This window comes from Sturnira hondurensis, unplaced genomic scaffold (genome assembly GCF_014824575.4).
Source record: "Sturnira hondurensis isolate 20B ecotype Veracruz unplaced genomic scaffold, ASM1482457v3 Scaffold0022215, whole genome shotgun sequence".
Taxonomy (NCBI): domain Eukaryota; kingdom Metazoa; phylum Chordata; class Mammalia; order Chiroptera; family Phyllostomidae; genus Sturnira; species Sturnira hondurensis.
In genome coordinates this window covers 2686698-2707629 of record NW_028094846.1, presented here as the reverse complement: position 1 = coordinate 2707629, position 20932 = coordinate 2686698, and the positions used below count along the sequence as shown (strand labels likewise).

Below are 20932 nucleotides of genomic sequence, written 5' to 3'. Positions count from 1 at the left end.
GGAGACGAGTGCTGGAAGGCCACGCCGTCTGTCGGCGGTGGGAGGGCGTAGAGCTGACTGAAGAGGGCGAGGAGGAAGTGGGCTGGCTGGCGAAATGGCTTCAAACTACTTGAAAATGTTTTAACTCGAAATGAAGAATCTTGGAGAATTATATTTTGCATATTGTGCGAAATTCTTTTACAGCTACAGAGTAATGAAGAATTTCTAAATGTTTCGATTGCACTAACTGATACGACAGCGCAGAAAAGGCCCTGGAGTCGGACTGACCTGAGTTTGAATCCCACCCTATGACTTACAGTCTGTGACTTGGAGCAGGTTCAGAAAGCGTCTGGCAGAGTACCTGGGGCATAAGTCGGCTCTCTGGAAACGTGTGGCAACTTTGTCCCCATTATGAGGAAAGACTGGACGCAGATTACTGCATCCCAGAAATCATTAACAGCCCGTGGGATCTGAGCTCCAGTGTGGTGTGTGGAGGTTTTTTCTAAATTTAGTAAAGCCGGGCCTTTTTAGAGCTGCAGTCAGAGGAATTAGCCAAGCAAGTTCGTTCTTTCGTTCTTTCATTCTCTCTTTCTTTCTTGATTTTATTTATCTACTTTCAGAGAGAGGGGAAGTTGAGGGAGAAGGAGAGAGAGAGAAATATCAATGTGTGGTTGCCTTGCAACGTGCTCCCTACCAGGGACCTGGCCCACAACCCAGACATGAGCCCTGGCTGGGAATCGAACTGGCCACCCCTTGGTTTGCAGCCTGTGCTTAGTCCACTGAGCTACGCCAGGCAGGGCAGTTCTTTCTAAACATAAAGAAGCACATAACAAAAGAACTCTTTGAATAATATAATGATCAAAATTTGGGAGTTAGCAATTGACACCTTGTACATCTTCATATACCCCTTCATCCTAGCCCACCTTTGAGGAGGAATTTGACATTAGCAGAATGAAGTGGTCCTGAAGAGCCAAATTGTCGCTGCTTTCCTTTTAGAAGCCACACTGTTACGACAGTTTGGCATGTGTGTGCACACTTGTTTTTGTGTTGCCTAAGGTTACACGTTTGGGAAAAACATCAATTATAAAACAGAGCAGGACGCAAAAAAAATTACTAAAATGCATATTTTATATTGATGTTTCACTTTTTTTAAATGAAAATTTGCTCTGCCCTGACCAGTAGTGTGGCTCAGTGGGTTTGGCATTGTCCTGAAGCAAAAGGTCGCCGGTTCAATTCCCCGACAGGGCGCATGCATGGGTTGCAGGCCAGGTCCCCAGCTGGGGGCGTTCAAGAGGTGGCTGATGAATGTTTCTCTAACACTGATGTTTCTCTCCTTCTCTTCCCCTCTCTCTAAAAATAAGTAAAATCTCAAGAAAACCAACCCTGCTCTTACACAACTTCTTATGAGCCCACTGGCCAGTCATGGTCATTGTAACATTTAGGTGCAATCACGGACGAGCCGCTCTGTTCTCAGAGGTTCCACTGACAAATCATCTCAGGCGTCTTTTCTGCTCCCAAACTCTCATCTATTACTAAAATTAAAAATTTTACTATTACTAAAATTTAAAAATTAAATGACTCCAGTCAAAAACTCTCACTGCCCTTGGAACACCTTGTTCAGTGATCAGTTCCACAACTGTTCTTTGAAACAGCAGAATTTATAAACTTGACGTCCTGGCTACCAAAGTAGGTATTGAACTCCATAAAAATACTTTTCATCGTGGTAACATCATCACTTGATAAGTCTAGTTGAGTTGAATTCTGTATCAAAATTTCCTAACGGGCCCTTACTGATGACTTCATTAGGTATATTTTCTCAGCGCCAGGTCTGACAGGCCGGGGTTTCAACTTGAGTCTGCCCCGGTTATCAACGGTGAGACCTTACTGACCTTCACCTCTGAGCTTCAGTATTTTGGGGGGTCAAATGGGCGTAATAACAGCATATGCTGTATAGGGTTGTGGTGAAGACATCTTGAGATGATGTTTCAACACAGTGCCTGGTCCGTGATGGGTATTGAAGAAAAGTAGAAAGTTTCAGGAAATGGTATGATTATTAATTAAAGCTAGACTCAAAACGTACTTTCTTACACAAAGGAAGTTTTAATGTAGCTGCAAAAATGTGTATTACTGTGTTAACCTATTTGCACACTTCCGGAGGTAGTAACAACATGGGTCTCTTGAAGCTTTCTTAGGTCAAAGCAGAAAGCCAGCTGCTGGGCTGGGGCCGGAGGCAGGGTGGGGGCCGCTCCGTGACAGGTGCATTCCTGCCGCAGCCTCCGCAGGGGGGTGGCATTCGTCTCAAAGGACGCTGGCCAACGTTGACATCGCTGCTGATCTTTCTCCGTGGTAAATGGGTTGTCTTTTTTCATTTGGTAAGCTGACGATGAAAGGTTGAATCTTGACAGGGTTGGCTTCAAAGCCTAGGTTCCTCCACAAGGCAGAACGGTTTCTAGCAGAGCTTCTTGACATGACGATGCTGAAATGGAAAGCTGATGCTTGTGAGACCGGCTTTCTCCCTAAGGGTCTGTTTGATTGCATGAGATAAGAGTCCAGCTATAGGAAGACTGGTTTCCACAACACCAGAAACTTTACTCGAGAAACGTGATTAAATGCACACTTTTCCCCTTCAAGGCAGCCATTTTACTGCATTTGAAATACGCAGTAAGTTCAAGTACAGGCTTGGGCTTTGCTTGAGAATGTTTGCTTGCCTCTTCGGTTCAGCTTTTGTGAACTCCAGCTTTACGTGCGACAGCAGTCGTTGCGGTGTACATGTGAACAGCCAGAAAATCAAAGCACGGTTTCTCTTGGCTGTTAGAATGGGTCACCCTTTAACACATTTCGCCAGGGTCACACTGGGTTGGGAAATGCCACCCCAGGGCCACGTGGCATTGCAAGTTCTCTTAGGGGTGAGCTGGGTTAGAAGTGTGCACTTGGCCAGTCCAAAAGGACAAGTCAAAAATTTCCCTCACAAAAACCCCTGGAGATAAATACTGAATGCACCGGAACTAGTAAAATTGAGAGGCCTGCTAAGAGCCCTAATCATTACCGATCAAAATCTGGTGTTGGCTCACTCAGAAGATACTTGTCTTTGTGGTGGTCACCCGCCAACTGCTGGCCAGTTTCACTGGCCCCTTCTTTCCCCGCCACCCGCATGGGGAAGCTGACACAGCCAGTCCAGGGACCAGCATCAGGCCCCCTGGGCTGGCGGGGGGAGGGGCCGGGCTGTGCCAGCCAATCGGAAGCAAAGTCTGCACATGAAACAAGGAGGTTCTAATGAGGGCGTGGCCAGGAAAAACGGCTTTTAGACAAAACTGTCATTTTATGGGTCAGCTATGGACAGACATGGCACTTCTGCTGTCTTCAGAATAATGTCACCCGGGCCCCTTCCCACTTTCTGCTCTCCGGGAGGATCTCAGCCCTAATCCAGGCCCTGGCCTTGCTCAGTCTTGGAAGAGGAGGAGGTATGTGGCTCAGCAGCAGGCAGACGGGCTGGAGGGCGGCCCTCTGGGAAGGTGGCAGGTAGTGGAGGAAGGGGGAAGGCCTCGGGCTCGGGGTCAGAGTTCCACAACATCCGTGTCCAGTGTCTGTGTCCGTCTCTGAAGTGAGGCTGGAGCCCGAGGTGCACTCGTATCCCGGGCTGCTCATCACGATGTGCCATTGTTCCCACGGACATCCTCCCCTCTCTTCCGCAACTTCTCCCGTGTCCTCAGTCACCACAGAGCAAATGCCTGCCCTGTGGGGGGCGTGGGAAGACCCTGTGCAGGAAGCAGGTGTAGAACCGGACGGTAAAACAGAAGCTTGCGACACAGGCGGAGGCGTACACAGACCTGCAGGCAGGCAGAGACACTGAGATAGAGACAAGGCACAGAAGTCTGCAGACACCCAGTGCACCCCGGGCCCCGAGGAGAGTGGCCACGGGCTGGGGTGGCCTGGCCGGGTCTCCTGACCGAGGACATTCCCCATTTCAGTTCAGATACATACCTCCTTGTTTGGACTCTCATAAAACCTTGTTTTACACGTTGATGAAAAATTGGGTGAAAACTGAAATCTGTTAGAAGTTTCTAGAAGTGGCTATAATTGATCTTTCATTTGGTTTTCATTTGGGGATCCTGCTGAGTTCTCCTTCGGCAGAATGAAACTGCACACTCTGTTCTTCACCCCAGAAACGGTTGTGCATCTTTGGGGCCTCCCTCGCCTGTGTGTTCTTTCACCCTCCCTGGTGCCCCTGTGCTTCCTCAGAGCAGGAAGTTCACGTGCAGCCCTTGGCCGTGCATGTGTTGGCCACACAGCCAAGCCGGGCGCCACCGGCGTGCACTGAGTGCTCTCCAAGGAAGTGCACGTGTTCTTGAGGTCACTGACGTCCCCAGAGTGTCATAAAGCACACAAACGGGACGTCACGTGGAATGTCACGTAGAGAGCATGTGGGCTTCCACATCACGCAGACCTGGGCTCTCCGACTGCGTGGCCTATGGCAATGATTCCGAGTCTCTGTCCCTGTAGCTTTGAAATTCGTGGATGTCTGTCTGTCCAGATCGGGCCCGCCTCACAAAACGCTTCACATAAAAAGATCTCAATAAAGCAGAGTCACAGTGTGGAATGGGCCACGTCACTCCTCATTTCCCGATGTTGCAGAATTCAAAGCAGAAGGCTGTCTCCCAGATAGGACATTTCTGTGATCTCCTTATGGGTGTTCTTAAGACAAACTCTCAGGTACTCACTTTGGATGTCTTGCCTCTTCAGCCCGTAACAAATAATTTTATGATTCTAGTTTCCCATCTACGTTTGTCACTGTACTGTCCTAATGCATCTACTTTTCTCACCTACTGATCTTAAACTTAGAAAAGTCTGTCTGTGTTCTCAGATCACCTTATTTAAACCCATGGGGTCTGAGCAAACGTTTGATGCGTCTCCCCACCAAACTGCCTCTTCAGCCTGGCAGGCAGGGAGATAGGCAGTCTCTCAGCAGGAGAGCCCATGCTTCCTAAGACCGCTCACTTCTAACATGCACCCTCACATTATGTTTGCCTTCCGGTGCCAAGTGGCCATCCATCCGAGCTGATCCTTCTGGAGAAAAACCTAACCTGCGCTCCACCAGGTGTGAAAACGAACGCAAAAGACTCCACACTGCGCGTGTGAGGAGGGGGCAGGACTGCTGAACCAACGGGGGCTGCTGGCCAGGTTGCTAGACGAAGTGCCGTATTTGGGAGGATATGTTTATCCTGAACTATTGTTTATTTAAAATTCAAATTTAACTAGATGCACCATGCTTTCATATTCAAACCCCGCAGTCTCACGGTGGTAGCCAAAGAGAACGCGTGGAGACGGTCCGGACCAGGGGCCAGGGAGGTCGGACCAGCACTCTGTCCCACCCAGTGCTGCTCGGTCCCATCTCGGTTCTGGGGCCCCTTAGCACCTCCGTGGCAGCCCCTTCTGAGCACCATTCCTGCAGAAACTGTGCTGTGCAAGGTCACGTACCTTCGTCAACGAGCTCCCTCCTCTGAGGAGAATAAATACCAACTTTCCTTTCCCTTGTCACCCCCGCCCCCGTGAACCCGATGCTTAGCCTAGTGCATCCCTACGGGGAAGGAGCAGGCAGGGCGGTTCTCTTGTTGGTAGTGGGTGCCCCACATTGGACTTTGCACAGGCACCGGTGTCTCCTAACTTTCCCCTTTAAGGTTAAATATTTGAGGATAACTACTTTTTTTTGCCCAAATGCCATCATCTGACAACACTTCCAATCTCTGCCATCATTTCTCATGTGCAATCATAGTCAGTGAACTTCACATAAAACAGGCAGAACTGAACCCAATGCTCCGGATCAGATCTGAACACTGCCACGCACCCTGGAATTGCGTTGCATCAAAACAGCCAATAAATGTAAGAAAGGTGCTTACTTTCCTTAATGCCACCAGGGAAACGAAACGACAGACCACCACTCACCTACCAACATGGCTAAAATTGAAACAGACTGACGTTAGCAAGTGCTAGCTGGAATATAGAGCTCTGAACTCCGTATCTTACATGTGGCATGTCGACTGGTCAACCTCTTCAGAAAACTGGCAGGATTTACAAAAGTTCGATATATGTATATCCTACACCCCAGTAATTCCACTCAGATGTATGCCCAAGCGAAATGCATGCATATGTTCACTAACACACATGTACAAGGAGGTCCGTAGCAGCCTTAATTCTGATAGCCTACAACTGGAAAGAATCCAGAGGTCAGTGGTAGAATGGATAAATGCTTTATGTGTAGTTGGGCGGGGGCGGGGGGATACTATATAGCACCGAAAAGGGACGGGCATTGAAATACACACAACAGGGATGGGTGTGGCAAATGCTTGAGGGGAAACAAACAAAAGAATCTACAGAGTATAAGTCCATTTACATAAAGTTTAAAACCTGACGAAGGTGGTCTGTAGTGGTAGAAATTGAGAGCCGGTACCTTCGGGGACAGTGAGAGGGAACTGGGAGATGGCACGAGGGAACTCTGAGCTCCCTCTCCTTCCTGACACAAAGAGGGGTGACATGGTCCTGTTCACTTGAAAATAACTCACCGAGCTGCACACACTTTGAATGTGCAGTTTTCGGCACGTTATGCTTCAATATAAGAGTTTCTTAAAAAATAGTGTTGAGACTTCCACCAAGATGGAGGCATAGGTGGAAACACTCTGCCTTCTCCCACAACCAAGTTTGAACACAACAAAGGTTTGGAGAACTAAGACACACCCAAAGACCAGAAAATGGAATTATACAGAAGTCCGACAACTACGAACTGTTCAACAGGGACGGTAAGAGAGGCAGAGCCAGCAGCGGAGCTGGGTCGGGCAGGACAGATCCCCCGACCTAGGCGCGCAGGTGGCCCGGAACCAGTCGGGGTGCGGGGCAGACTGACCAAGGTCGCACATTCGTGCACAGTGAGACGGACCACGCAGGCCCCAGGGGGCGAACCCAGTGGCGGAGGGCTGACGGCGGTGGCACACTCGAGTGCAGTGGGACGAAACGCGTGGGCCTGGTGACGGTGGTGGCTGCGGCGGCGCCGGGGCCGCGGCGGCAGGCGGCAGGCGGGAAGCCATTGTCCCTCATTGACCCCGCCCCCACATACAACGTCACAACCCAGCGACTTAGTTGCCCTGTTCTAGCGACCACTTTGGGGCTCCGATCCTGCTACGTAACAGGCACGAAGAGCCCAAAAGATGGTGCAAGAAGAACTCAAAGTCCCAGAGCCAATAACTCTAAGCGACCAAGAAATTGCCAGCGTCTCAGAAGCACAATTCAAGACACTATTTATCAGGATGCTCACAGAACTGGTAGATTATAGTCACAAATTAGAGGAACACATGAAGGCTAAACTAATTGAAATGAAGGGAGATGCACAGGAAACCAATAGTGATGGAAAGGAAACTGGGACTCAAATCAATGGAATGGACCAGAAGGAAGAACAAAACATCCGACCAGAAAGGAATGAAGAAATGAGAATTCAAAAAAATGAGGAGAGGCTTAGGAACCTCCAGGACATCTTTAAACATTCCAACATCCGGATTATAGGGGTACCAGAAGGGGGAAAGAAACAGCCACGAGTGGAAAACTTATTTGAACAAATAATAAAGGAGAACTTCCCCAGTCTGGCAAAGGAAATAGACTTCCAGGAAATCCAGGAAGCTCAGAGAGTCCCAAAGAAGTTGGACCCAAGAAGGAACACACCAAGGCACATCATAATTACATTAGCCAAGACTAAAATGAAGGAGAGAATCCTAGAAGCAGCAAGGGATAAGGGGACAGTCACCTACAAAGGAGTACCCATCAGACTGTCAGCGGATTTCTCAAAAGAGACCTTACAGGCAAGAAGGGGCTGGAAAGAAGTATTCCAAGTCATGAAATCCAAAGACCTACAGCCAAGATTGCTTTATCCAGCAAAACTTTCATTTAGAATGGAAGGACAGATAAAGTGCTTCTCAGATAAGGTCAAGTTCAAGGAGTTCATCATCACCAAGCCCTTATTATATGAAATGCTAAAGGGACTTATATAAGAAAAAGAAGATGAAAAATATGAACAGTGAAAGGACAGCAAACACACAGTTATTAACAACCACACCTAAAACAAAAGCAAAACAAGAGGACAGCTAGATCAGGAATGGAACCACAGAAATGAAGAACACATGGAGGGTTAGCAACAGGGGAGTGGGAGGAGGAGAAGGGGGGAGAAGGTACAGAAAATAGCACAGATGGTAGGTAGAAAATAGATAGGGGGGAGGGCGAGAATAGTGGGGGAATATAGAATATAAAGAACTTGAGACACGTGGTTATAAACTAAGGGGGGAGAATAGTGGGGGAGGGAGTGTGCGGGTGGAGGGGAATGAAGGGGGGAATAGAACAACTGTAATGGTATAATCAATAAAATATATTAAAAAATAAAAATGTAAAATTTAAAAAATAAATAAATAAATAAAATAGTGTTGAATTTGCAGGAAGTCTAGTGTTCCGTATCATATGTTCATGCATTTGGTTTTGTTAAAATTCTAAATACAGCACTTTGTGTTCGTTCTTCTGAAATTTGATTGTTTCTGCTAATAAAGCTATTTTGCCGTCCTGACTGTCCTTTGCCACATCAGCTCTCCTTCCAGTTTTGTCTTTACCCATGCCCCCTGGCATGCCCAGGAGGGGTCCCCTCTCAGTGGACGGCGGGACGAAAAAGCCAGTATCCTTCAGGCCTGGTTGGTAACCAGCTACCTGTATTTTCGTCACTCTTATAATTTGCATCTTACCTACAAGGGTGTGAGACATTTAGCCAGATGCCTTGCTAAAGTCAAGTTATGTAGCATTCTCTTGATTTAAAAGTTTAATGACGCTCCAAAATAAGAAATTAGGCTAGTTTGCTCTTTTCTCTGAGTCCATATTGACCCCAGTTAATCACCTCTTGCTGAGCTCTATGCTCACCTGGTGCCAGGTATTCTAACAGTCGAGGCTGTTCACAGACACGGGAGCCCTCTCTCCCACCGCACACACAGTAGGACTGCACTTCCCCACCCACCTGAAATTAGCTGTCTCTGTGTGACTTGTGTTGGCCAATGCCACGTGAGTGGCAGTGAACCGTGTCAGTTCTGGGGGAACGCTTCAGGAATGAGTCCGCCCCAACTGAATCATCTTTCCCCGCTGTCTTGGCAGCCAAAGTGTCCCGGCCTGGGTCCCCAAGTGAAGGCAGCAGCACAGTGGGACCTCAGCCAACCTACAGTGGACACACAGCATGAGCAAAAGATGAACAAGCCTTTACCATTTCAAGTCTCTGAGCCTTTGGCATTACTTGTTAATGAAGCCAAACCAGGCCTCTGCTGACACGACATGGTGTTTACCAGTCCGTGTTTTCCGGAACCCACAGAGAGCCTCACCGTTCAAAATTTGGGACACCTCCAGTGTTTCCGCCCAGCTTTTCGTTCTCCATTACCTTTCGCGACGACTGGAAGGATTGCTGTCCTCTTGGTGTTTGCGGATGTAGTTTTCTGGGGCTGGCTCCTAGAATGCGTTTTAAATGCCTGGGCACCTTATCACTACGTCAATTCTTTCTCAGCAGTGTTTGTTATCCTCTTCAGTTCTCCACAGGGGAGAAGGCAGCAGCACGAGAGGACCCTCTAGCTTTGTCTTTTTTCCTTTTCTATTAATTACTTTCCATAAAGCCTGAACGTCCCTCTAGTTTCTCTTAACTTCGTCATTTTTCCTCAGTCTCAGCTCATTCCGGGCACTCTGTTTCCTCACACCTTTCCTGTAAGTTCACATAGCACTTGTCAAATTCTCTGTCTGAAATCATTTGATTTACTCATTATCTATTAGCTGTTCCTGGTACATGCCATGGCTTAATGCTGCTTTAAAAAAATAAAGCTATGGTACATTTACACAATGGAATTCTATGCCGCAGAAAGGAAGAAGGAGCTCCTACCCTTTGCAACATCATGGATGGAACTGGAAAGCATTATGCTGAGCGAAATAAGCCAGGCAGTGAAAGACAAATACCATATAATATCACCGTTAACAGGAATCTAAACAACAAAACAAACAAGCAAGGAAAATATGACCAATGACACTCAAATATGGAACAGGCTGACAGGGTCCAGAGGGGAGAGGGGAGACAATCATAGGGGAAAAGGGGATGGACTCACATGAACAAGTATAAAGGACACATGGACAATAACTAAGGTGGGGGGAGGAAATGGGAGGGAGGTGGGTAGCACTGTGGGGGGGCAGGGCTGGGAATATAAAACAGAAAACTGTACTTGAACAAGAATTAAATAAAAAGAAAAAAGAAAAGAAAGAAAACTCAAATAATTCTCATGAACTTCTAGGCATTTGGTTAATTTTCCCAAGCCAGCACTATCCAATAGAATTGTTTGCAAAGATAAAAACTAATCTTGAAGAAATAAAATTTTAATTTAATTTAATTAATTGAAATAGCCGCATGTGGACAGTATAGACCAAGTTGTTCAAATCTCTGGAGCTGCCAAATTAAGTCACTTCTGAAGTGTGAGAAGAAAGATGACCATATTTGGATAATACTTTATACTTGTATACTATCTTAAAATTTATAACATTTTCAAAATGAAAAAAATAGCTATATGCTTTTCTATCTTTTGTTCACTTCTTAAATTCGAGTTCACCAGAGCTTTTCCTTTGAAAGGGTGTGTGACACCTAACGTTTAATACTCATTCTTAGAGGTTGCTACACATTTTAAAAGTTTGTTCACTAACTATACTGATGTCTTCCCTGATTTAAAGCTAAGGAAAAGCGTCTTCCTTAACTCTAAGATACCCCTCCACGCTCCGTTCCTTCCCCCCAGCCCCTTTGTCATGGTGCCCGTCGCCTGTCAGCTGTTCAGGAGCAGCGCCTCGTTCTCCTGTAGAAAGACAACCCTTTCCAAGTGCGACTTTGCGGCCCCGGCACCCTCACCGCTCCATAGCGTAAACAAGTTATGCACGGGGCAGACCGGAGCCGACGGGGGAAACGAAATAGGAACATGGGAGAATGAGTTCCCGTCAGATCTCCTCCATTCTCAGCTTTTCTCTCCAGAAGGTCTGTTTGGGGACAGTCCGCCGTGCCCTTGAGCCCTGCACATCGCCTTGAACATGAACACTCCCCAAGAAGAACTGCAGGACCGGACCATCATCAGAATAGCGGCCCACCTGCCGGACCTCATCGTCTATGGAGACTTCTCCCCAGCGCGGCCCTCTGTGGACTATTTCGATGGAGTCTTGATGTTTGTGGATATTTCAGGCAAGTGCTAGAGGGATGTTGAATGTGGGTGAACAATGAGCAGAGCTTGATGGCAGGGTAGGGCTGCTTTGTCGAGCCTTCGGGGCTGTTGAGAGCAGATACTGCCCCTGAGGAAGCGTCTCCCCCTACCGAGCCTGTCCGCTCACGGGTGGCCTTTACTTTACGATGCCCACACCTGGGACCTCAGGCTCCGGTGTCCCTGCCCCGACTTCACTGAGTCAACCCCCAAGCTTCACACACGTCCCAGGCAAAAGTGACCTCAAGGAATGGTCCCTCTGTGTATTGTTTCCATTCGACCAGTAAACTGGCCACGGCTTCCGAAGCGTTTGAGTTGTGTGCATTTGCATTACCAAGGGGTGGAAGTTCTACACCTGTTGAAGGACGTGTAGCCATACCTGTGCAAGGTGAGACATTCAGAGGGAGGAGGTACCTGGCGCTTGTCCCCGACCCGTCAGGTCATGAGCAGAGATGGCGGAGGTTGCGTGGCTGGCACTGGACCGGCCACGCCGGCCTTTAAGAAGCAGCCCTGCCCACGGCCCGCCAGGGCGCCCTCTTCACCTGCCTCTGTCCAGCTCCAGCAGCCAGGGCGACTCCCTGCCCTTGTGTTACAGGTTTCACGGCCATGACCGAGAAGTTCAGCACAGCCATGTACATGGACCGCGGGGCTGAGCAGCTGGTGGAGATCCTCAACCACTACATCAGCGCCATAGTGGAGAGTGAGTGTCCCCGCGCCCTGGCGAGGACGCTGTCAGTCCCCTGTCTGTCTGTGTGTGTTGACGATGGCCCAAGAGTGCACCACTGCTTAGCCCGGTTACCTTCCCCCAGGACACATGCGTGGAGCCAGTATTTCTGCATATAGTACAGGGCAAGTGAGGGAGTGTGACCCTCACTAACACGAGGTGTCCGAGGGAAAGACTGCTTTGCATCGTTAACGGATGAACCAGAGACTGCTTTAAAGAGGGCTGTGGTAGGGATGCCTTCAGCTGTACTCAATAACCCCCAGAAGCTAGTAGCCATGTATAATCCAAAAGCAGCCAATAATATAACCCAAAAGTAGCCATGGAGAGGATGCTAAATGAACAGGCAAGTGATTTGTAGGAAGGTCCTCAGTAATTTGCGTCCTAACGATGGATCCGAAGGCACGTGAAGATGACTGAGAAGCTGAGTGTCCTTCTCAACCTCTGCCCACTGTCTCGCGGGCATTATTTATAGGAACTGCTCGTGAAGAACAGGAGTACTCTCTCGCAGTCCACTCTGGGTCTTGTCTTGCACCGGGGTCTGAGCTCCTTTGTCACACCTTCACATCAGCCACTGGACGACACGTAACGCTCTGGGGATGCAGTTCTGACCCATTCTTCCTCGTTCTCACTCGGCACAGCGGTCTTCAACAAGAAGACTGCGTTTCTTTTTCCCTCTTATTTATGAGGCATAAATAAGACGGGAAAAAAGTCCATTCATGTCATCAACCCTAAGTAAAGAAACGCGAGCTGGTTGCAAGCAAAGCCGCAGCCGCAGCCGCAGCCGCAGCCGCTGCTTCCGATTTTCTGGCTCTCAGTTCTGCAGACCCAAGGCACGGTCCCCTCGCCCCCGTCCCTCGAGCCCCAGCTCCTACTGCGTGTCTCCATCAGTGAAGAGCCATCCAATGCCACGGGAGTAGGGTGGGTGCCCCAGACCCCAACAGAAATCCCGTCCCCTCCTTTATCTATTCTTTCTTCCCATTGGCAGAAACTAGGTGCCTCCGCCCTCTGGTTCAACGCACTCACGGAGGGAGCCCCCAGGTGGCTTTGTGTGACCTGTCTGAGAGGACAGCTTCAGGATCAGTCTCCTCTCTGAAATGCTGTCCTCCTGGCCTAATTTCCATTCGGTGGAGGAAGAACGGATTCTTTTTGTTAGCTTTAAGTAGTCGGCATTTGATTACTTATTTTCTCTTTCCTTTTTCCCCCCTCAGAGGTGTTGATTTTTGGAGGAGACATCTTAAAGTTCGCAGGTACGGGGGCTTCCTGCGCCCAGAGGGGCGGGAATGGGTGGCAGGGGAGCCTGCGCCTTGGCACAGCAGGAGCCTGGGAGGCAGTGGTGGCCAGGGACTGGGCTCCGGAAGGCAGCTGCCAAGCACAGCTGGCGGACCCCCGGGGCAGGTGACGAGCCCCCGGGGCGTCTGTGCCCTCAAGGTGACGCGCTGCTGGCCCTGTGGAAGGTGGAGCGGAAGCAGCTGAAGAACATCATCACGGTGGTGGTGAAGTGCAGCCTGGAGATCCACCAGCTGTTCGGAAACCAGGAGTCGGAAGGCCTGGACATCCGGGTCAAGATAGGTGAGCCTCGGAGCGGGAGGGACACAGACGGGGCCATTGAGGGGGCGAGTGTTCGGGGGGGGGGGACGGAAATGAGCAGCTGGCGTCCCAGCTCTGGGACAGGAGGCGGCTGGGGAGGCCCGGCCTGGTGGAGACTTTCTCTGACTGCAGCGTGACAGCGTAGAAGCCAGGTCTCGCTCTTGGATGGCACAGTTGCACGGAGGTTCTGCCATCCCCAAGGACCCGTGCTGCGGGGGGCACCGCCCAGCACCTTCGCCAACCTCTCATTCCCCTTCTCGCCAGGACTGGCCGCCGGCCACATCACCATGCTGGTCTTCGGAGACGAAACACGTAACTTCTTCCTGGTGACCGGCCAGGCGGTGGACGATGTGCGCCTGGCGCAGAACATGGCTCAGATGAACGATGTCATTCTGTCGCCCAACTGCTGGCAGCTCTGTGACCGGAACATGATTGAAATTGAGAGGATTCCGGATCAGAGAGCAGTAAAGGTGGGTGGGAGGCTGTCCCTGGCAGAGAGTTCTGCGGGCCTGTGCCAGGGGCCACCGCCCCCGGAGAAGTCCCGGGGAAGGCAGCTTCCACGAAGGCACGGGGCTGCAGCCTCGGGATTGTGGGGTCAGGGCACTCAGTCTGGGGAAGACTTTCAGGGCATTAGTCCAAAGACACCTCTGTGGACAGCCAAGGCAGCTGCGTGCAAGGGGGTGTGCTCCAGCCTCCCTTGGTAACTGAGGACTCGGAGGCCTCCTGGGGGGCTGGTGCTGGCTTCAGGAAGAGGGAAGGTCCCCTGGCCAGTCCCTAGGAGCAGAGGGTCCTCATTTTGAAGGCTGCCATTGGCCCTCACCTGCACCACTCAACTCCCTCCTTGCTTCGGGTGAGGGGGTCGCTGGGGCGACAAGACTGTTCGGGTGGCCCTGCCTGGTGGGACCACCATGACGCTCCCTGGAAGACTGACTGGACGTGCAGCTGGCCTGGGATGCGGCCCGTGAGAGAGCTGTGCTCTCAGAGCGCGTGCCGGGGAGGGATGGTGCGAAATGAAGGAGATGCTGGCCAGGACAGGAGGCGCGCAGCCCTGCCACCCACCCACTCGCCCTCCTGCTCGCCTGTCGCCTCGCCCACCTCCCCATCTGCAGCCGCTCCTTACACCTTTCAGGATGGTGGTGATGGTTAATTCATTTTAGACTCACAGACAATGTTCAGAAACAGCAGAGAGTTCCCGTGTGTCCTTTGCCCAGCTTCCCTGAGTGGCACCACCCTTCCCAGCCAGCGTTCGGGAGGCGGACCCAGAACACCAGCGCTGGGGCAGGCCTGCTCACCAAGGAGAGCCTGCGTGGGCTCCGCCAGCCTTCCCGCCAGTGTGCTCCGAGAGGTGTTTCCGATGCCAGCGAGGTCTCGCCCCTTGGCCGCTGTTCTCACCTTGTCCCCTGTGGCCACAGCACTTCCATGTCCCCTGCTCTTTTCTGACCTGGGCGCCCAAGAGGAGTGCTGATCAGTCACTCTGTCGTCGGTCCCTCCCTTCAGTGTTTCCTGGCCTTTTCTCATAATCGGACCAAGGTTGTCCGTTGGGGGGCGAGAACACCACAGAAATGAGGTCGTGCCTTTCTCTGTGTGCCCTGCCATGGGGTTCGTGACCTTGACATGAGTCCTATGCCTGGGGACGTTTCTGACACCTTTTTGAGCATCAGCCCCTTTGCCCCTTTCTCAAGAAAGAAGTGGTGTACCGTTTAACCAGGTTTTATTTGAATCAAAGTGTTACAAAAGGCAAAAAAAAAAAAACCACTTCTCAAAAGTGGGAGAGTGTCCAGGTTAGCCCTGTCTCGCCCCTGGAGTGGCCCTCTGTGAGTGCATGTAAGATTGCCGTCTCGACCACTGATGGGAGTGCTGGTGTCCGTAATCGCGTCCAGTCAGAGACCTGCACTCAGTGCCGTCTCCGTTTATCACGTCCCGGGCACTCGACAGCGTGCTCCCTGCCCTTTCTGCTGGGCGAGCGCCTCCCGAGGCCCAGGCCACCCTCCAAATAACCCAATCCTTCTCTCTTTTTTAATTCAGGTCAATTTCTTAAAACTACCCCCTTCGTTTAACTTTGATGAGTTTTTCAAGAAGTGCATGACTTTCATGGATTATTACCCTTCCAGTGACCGCAAAAGTAAGTGCCCTCCACGGACGAGAGCCCCTGCCTCGCTCTGCTCCCCACCCCAGACTCTCGCCGGACGAGCCCAGGGCCCAGGCCCCCTCTGCTCCCCAGACTCTTCCGTCTTTGCTCACCCAGTGGACACAGGCACAAGCGCCGCTGGGCCGTGTGCACGCCTGGTCTTCCAGCGCAAGCCCCCGACACCTAGCTTCTCGTCGTTCTCCCCTCCCATCTGCTGAGACTGCTTCCGCCAGAGCGCCGGTGACCGATCCGGGTGGCCTGTCCTGGGGCCACACCCTAGGTGGCTGGCCCTAGATAACTCTCTTTCTCTGGACACCATCTTCTCTGCTCTGCTCAGGTTCAAGAATATCTTCCCTGGTTTTGCTTTTACCCATCAAAGCCTTAGATGGTGGTGACTCTAGAATCTGCCCTTGACCTTCTAGTTTTCCCTGCTTGCCTCTTGGAGAACGTGCTCCAAACTTAACGCCCTGTGACCCCCAGCAGGGCTGGGGCGAGGGTGAGGAAAGCCGGGGTCAGGGACACAAAACGGAAGGGCACCTTACTGTCCATCTCGCAAGTTGCTTGCCTCCCGCACGCCCCTGCCCTGACGGCCAGAACGCAGCCCGGACCTCTGACCTGTGCAGTGGACTCACACCAAGACGGCCTGCAGGCCAGCCCCGCTGGATGGCAAACAGGTGCTCCGAGAGGAAGGTGTTGTCGAAAAAACAATGAAAGAAGACAACTTCAGTGACATGAACAAACTCTACATGACAAAGTGGGCAGTTTTCTTAACACGACAGACAGTTTCCTTTCAGAGAACTGCAAAATAGGGCAGACGTCAAGACGCATTAACAGGGCGGAGAGTGAAGAGCGGGGAGAGACGCACGGAGACGACCTGCCCGGCCGGGGCCACACATTAAACCCGGCCCTGGGATGAGAAGGCCCAGAGCTGGTTTGGAACGGGGGCTCGACGGCCTGGGTGGACTTTTCAGCCAAGCAGAGCCTCCCTCCCGCGAAGAGTGGCCAGCCTCCTGAACTTTCCTCCTGCTGTTTCCTCAGCCCCGTCACCTCCTTCACTCCGTCACCATCGTCCACTCCCGTCGTCCCCTCATCTGTCCATTCCCATCACCTGCGGCGGCAGCGTTAGGCCCAGTATGTGTGGGGGAAACCCCCTGGAGCCGCCGCACGGGACGGTTAGGACGGGGCTTGGAGCGGCATGCCTGAGATGACCCACAACCTCCGAGAACTTCTCACTGGATTTCCCTTGGTCCTATTTAGCCACTAGGTGTCCCCCGGCTGACCTGTGGTGGCACTGCCCCAGGGAGTTGGGGGCTGGGAGGTGCCCCTCTCTGCACCACAAGGCCAGGCCTCCCTTCCTGAGCCCGCCCCTCCTCTGCCCTCTTAGACCTCCTGAGGCTCGCGTGCATGCTGGAGTCGGACCCCCAACTGGAGCTGTCCCTGCAGAAGTATTTGATGGAAAGCATCCTAAAGCAGGTATTTCCTTCATTCAGCGTACTGGCTTTGGGGGCACTGGGGACCTTGGACAGCTGGGAAGATCAAGAACGCCCATAGCTAGTCATCTGTTACGTTGAAATAAGAGGTGGACCGGCATTCTCCAGGGAGCTGTGAAATGCACGGTTCGCGTCAGGACACTTTGCAGAGTTGGAGGGGCGCCGTTCCTCATGACACTGTGACAACAGGTGCAGACTAGGGTGGGCTGTCTCCCACAGCTGGGCCAACTGGAGAGGGCCCCCTTTCTGCGTACCCCTGCGTGGAGAGGGGCTCAGCGCGTGAACAGAGGTGCACCGCTTCTCCGAGTCACCTGTGCTAGATGTTAAGCTTTGAAAGTTAACAACACAGGCCATTAAAACTCCCAGAACTACCTCCCACCCCCAAGATTTCCCCTCTGTGTTCTGAAGGAAAAGAGCACGTTGAGAGCTCTCAGAGTGCAAAGAAGGCACGTTCTCTAACCAAAGCAGTCGTCCATTCTTAGCCTCTGCATTGGTCCGAGACCTTGATCTTCCGGGGGTCAGGGGTCTGGGCAGTGAACGTTCCTAAAGGCTCGAAGAGGGCTGTCTGTAGGATTGATACTATGTCTCTGGGTGTTGGTGCACAACTGTCAAGTTCAAGTCCTCAGGCTGGTTAAGGTAAAACAGAGCCTATTCGTCAACTTTCATCCCGTCTCAAGTTGAGAAGTTTTGCTGGCTTGGCTGTGGTGACTCCATCTTGTTTCTTCCCTCTGTCCCCAGGGCGCTGAAGGTATGGCTGACGTATGTAAAAAATTACATGTCAGCGAATCTGGTAGCATGTAATCTGTTTATTAGTGGCTGGTTCCCATAGAAGAGAACAGGGCTGGGTAGAGTCGGGGGTGAAAGGCAAAGTTTCAGGGCAAAGCAGGGAGACAGAAGCCAGAGCAGCTGAAGACCAGGGTGGCGAGCCCTCCGGCAGCCTGAGGCCGGGTGGCCAGAGGCCCTGTGGCCCGAGAGCCAAGAAAGAGCACCTTGAGCGCCCGAGAGAGAGAAAGAGAGAGAGAGAGAGACCTTAGTTCTCAGGACTTACATAGTTGGTGGGGTAGGAGGGAAAAAAGTTACATATTGATTAACAGGTAAATGCAGTGCCAGCTTTCCTGGGGGAATGTGACTACCCACACGTAGGTATGTGTGGGGGTCTGTTCGCCCGAATCCTTATCTTGCTCCAAACTCCATCTGTCTATCTTGTTGTAAAACAAATACATGACAGGAGGCAGTTAATTAAAATTGGGGCACTTTCCAAAGTTATTTATGGGCTCTTTCTGTGAGCATCAGGGACTCCCTTGTGAAACAGATAGTGACCAGAGGCAGGCAATTACCCAAAGTTGTTTTTTTTTTTTTTAAAGATATTATTTATTTATTTTTTAGAGGGGAAGGGAAGAAGGAGGGAGAGAAATATCAATGTATGGTGGCCTCTGGTGTGTCCCTTGCCGGGAACTGGCCTGCGACCCAGGCATGTGCCCTGACTGGGAATCGAACCACAATCGTGTGGTTCACAGGCCCGCGCTCAATCCACTGAGCTACACCAGCCAGGGCTCCAAAGTTGTTTTATGCGCTCTTTCTTGGGCACCAGGGACTCTCTCCCACATTCAGGCCTTGGAATGAAAGCACAGTTTCAAGGCTTTTGTTCCCAGATAGTGGAAACGCTACATAGAATTTCAAGGACTTCCCTTCTTTCTTGCTAACACGGTGTTTCTTATGATGTCGGAACACCTGGCAGTAGGATCAGACCAGGCTCAGGACTGCGGAGTTAGTGTGTGAGACTTGTCTCCTTTCTCCTCCCTGCCTCGGTTTACTATTTATTCTCCCTAATTGGTTAGAGGCATTTCCTGGCTAAATGCTGGCCAGTAACAGTGTTGCAGTCTCAGAGTCCTTCCTGCGCTGTCTCCTGCTTCAAAGAGACACCAAGGGCAAGCCCTGTGCCCTCGCCCAGGGCCACCCACCCCCCAGAGCACAGAGAGCCTGGGGGATACGTGCTTGCCTGTTCCGACCCAACACCCAGGACACAGGGTCCAATAGAGTAATCTCTGATTTTGTAATCATTTTGTTTGATAGATTTTAATATTTGGCAATTAATGTCCGTGTGTTTAATATGGATTATGTAATAAATTTGTTTGCAAACCCATCCCGTTGGTTGGTTTGAAATAATTATGTTGTCTTTGACGAGAGCAGGACCGTCCCAGCTGGTTAGGAAGTGTGGCTTGGGGCTATCCCTCCCTGCCTCCCCCATCGCCCCCTGGCCCCTGCCCCCTACCCCTGCAGTCCCCTTTGCTGGCTGGGAGACCTGCTTTCGTGGTCTGAACCTTTTGTGCTGTTCGGGGAAGGGTTTTCCTCCATGGATTTGCCATGCACTTAATTCCACTCAATTCTAGAATGAAGACGGGTGGGGATGACTTGGGAGCCCTGTCCCTGGAGGGCAGGGGGAGCTGAAGGAAACACGGAAAGCCAGGGAGGCGCAATGCCGTGGTGCCATGGTGCGGCAGATGGAACATCGGGCGAGGCGTCTGGAGATTTGGGTTCTGGTCTGCAGCTGTCTCCCCAGGTGACCCTGGAAAACCCATGGGATTTGTCTCTGCCTCAGCTGCTAGTCAGGAGGAGGGGGCTAACGATGCTGATTTTGTTTCACTGGAGGATGAATCAGGACAGGATATGAAAATATGTCAGAAGGCACCAACCAGGCTGTGAAAATCTACGGCTGAGTTACATAGTTACACTAGTCTCATCCCTAAGCTGCAAAGCAGCTCCCTCGCAGTGAGGGCTCTCTTGCACTGAGGGCTCTCTCTTGCAGTGAGGGCTCCAGTCGGCACGGGAGGAGCAGCGGCAGGGCCCCGAGGGCTGTCGCTTTCCAAAAGTTAGCAGATGTGTGAGTTCCCCATGCAAGAGGTTGTGCTGGTGAATTGATTTCTGCCTGCTCCACTTTGGGCCTCACTCACACAGACTGGCGGCTTCCACTTCCCCGGAGGGTCTCTGCAGGCTCCTTCCCACCCAGTGATCATTTCTCGAATGGGGTGGGGTGAGGCTGAGAGGCAAGACCCCCACCCCCACCCCAGCCGAGGACAGATGCTAAGGAAAGTCTCTCTCTACTCGGCAGATTGACGACAAACAGCTTCGGGGTTATTTGTCGGAGCTCCGCCCAGTAACCATTGTGTTCGTGAACCTGATATTTAAGGATCAAAACAAAGCCGAGGTCCTAGGCCCGGCCATCCAGGAGGCCTCTGTGCACATCAACTCCGTTGTGAGGTTCTTCCGAGGCCAAATCAATAAAGTCTTCATGTTCGACAAGGTACGTGGGCGGGAGGGGTGGGGACCTGTCAGTGGTTTGAAGTCTGTTCTCGTGCCCAGGGACCCCGTCTGCAGCGGGGGAGGCCTTGTGGGCCAGGCGCTGGTCTCAACGCATTCCATCCTCACGACCACCCTGAGAGGCAGGCGCTCTTACTGTCAGCCCCACTTGACTGATGAGGGCGTTGAGTCAGAGATGAGGACACCCAGACAAGACAAGACAAGATTCAGTTTTGCGCAGGGTCGTCAGCTTGTAAGCGGTGGGCTGGGGTTCCCGCCCAGGCACGTGCCTTCCCAGTTGGGGCTCGCCCAGCTCCCTGTGCACGTTGCCCTCCAGCTCAGCACACGATGCGCCCCCCCACCCCCAGAGAGTCAGGGCAGGCACTCCGTGACTCCATGACCCCGGATCTACACTTCCAGCCCCCCATCAGCCCCGTCAGGGGTGCGGGGA

The 20932-nt window shown here is 51.6% G+C and overlaps 1 protein-coding gene across 1 annotated transcript in view; it reads left to right on the top strand.

Annotated features, from left to right (window-relative positions):
- Nucleotides 1-3304: 3304 nt before the first annotated feature.
- The window catches only part of ADCY10 (adenylate cyclase 10), a 50667-nt gene continuing 33039 nt past the window's right edge, over nucleotides 3305-20932 (top strand). Inside the window, exons 1-9 of the mRNA XM_037035153.1 lie at nucleotides 3305-3440; nucleotides 11023-11239; nucleotides 11851-11955; nucleotides 13188-13226; nucleotides 13408-13548; nucleotides 13831-14036; nucleotides 15592-15688; nucleotides 17079-17167; nucleotides 20294-20485. Coding sequence (XP_036891048.1) covers nucleotides 11092-11239; nucleotides 11851-11955; nucleotides 13188-13226; nucleotides 13408-13548; nucleotides 13831-14036; nucleotides 15592-15688; nucleotides 17079-17167; nucleotides 20294-20485 — 1017 coding nt within the window. The 5' untranslated portion in view covers nucleotides 3305-3440; nucleotides 11023-11091. The remainder of the gene's footprint in view (nucleotides 3441-11022; nucleotides 11240-11850; nucleotides 11956-13187; nucleotides 13227-13407; nucleotides 13549-13830; nucleotides 14037-15591; nucleotides 15689-17078; nucleotides 17168-20293; nucleotides 20486-20932) is intronic.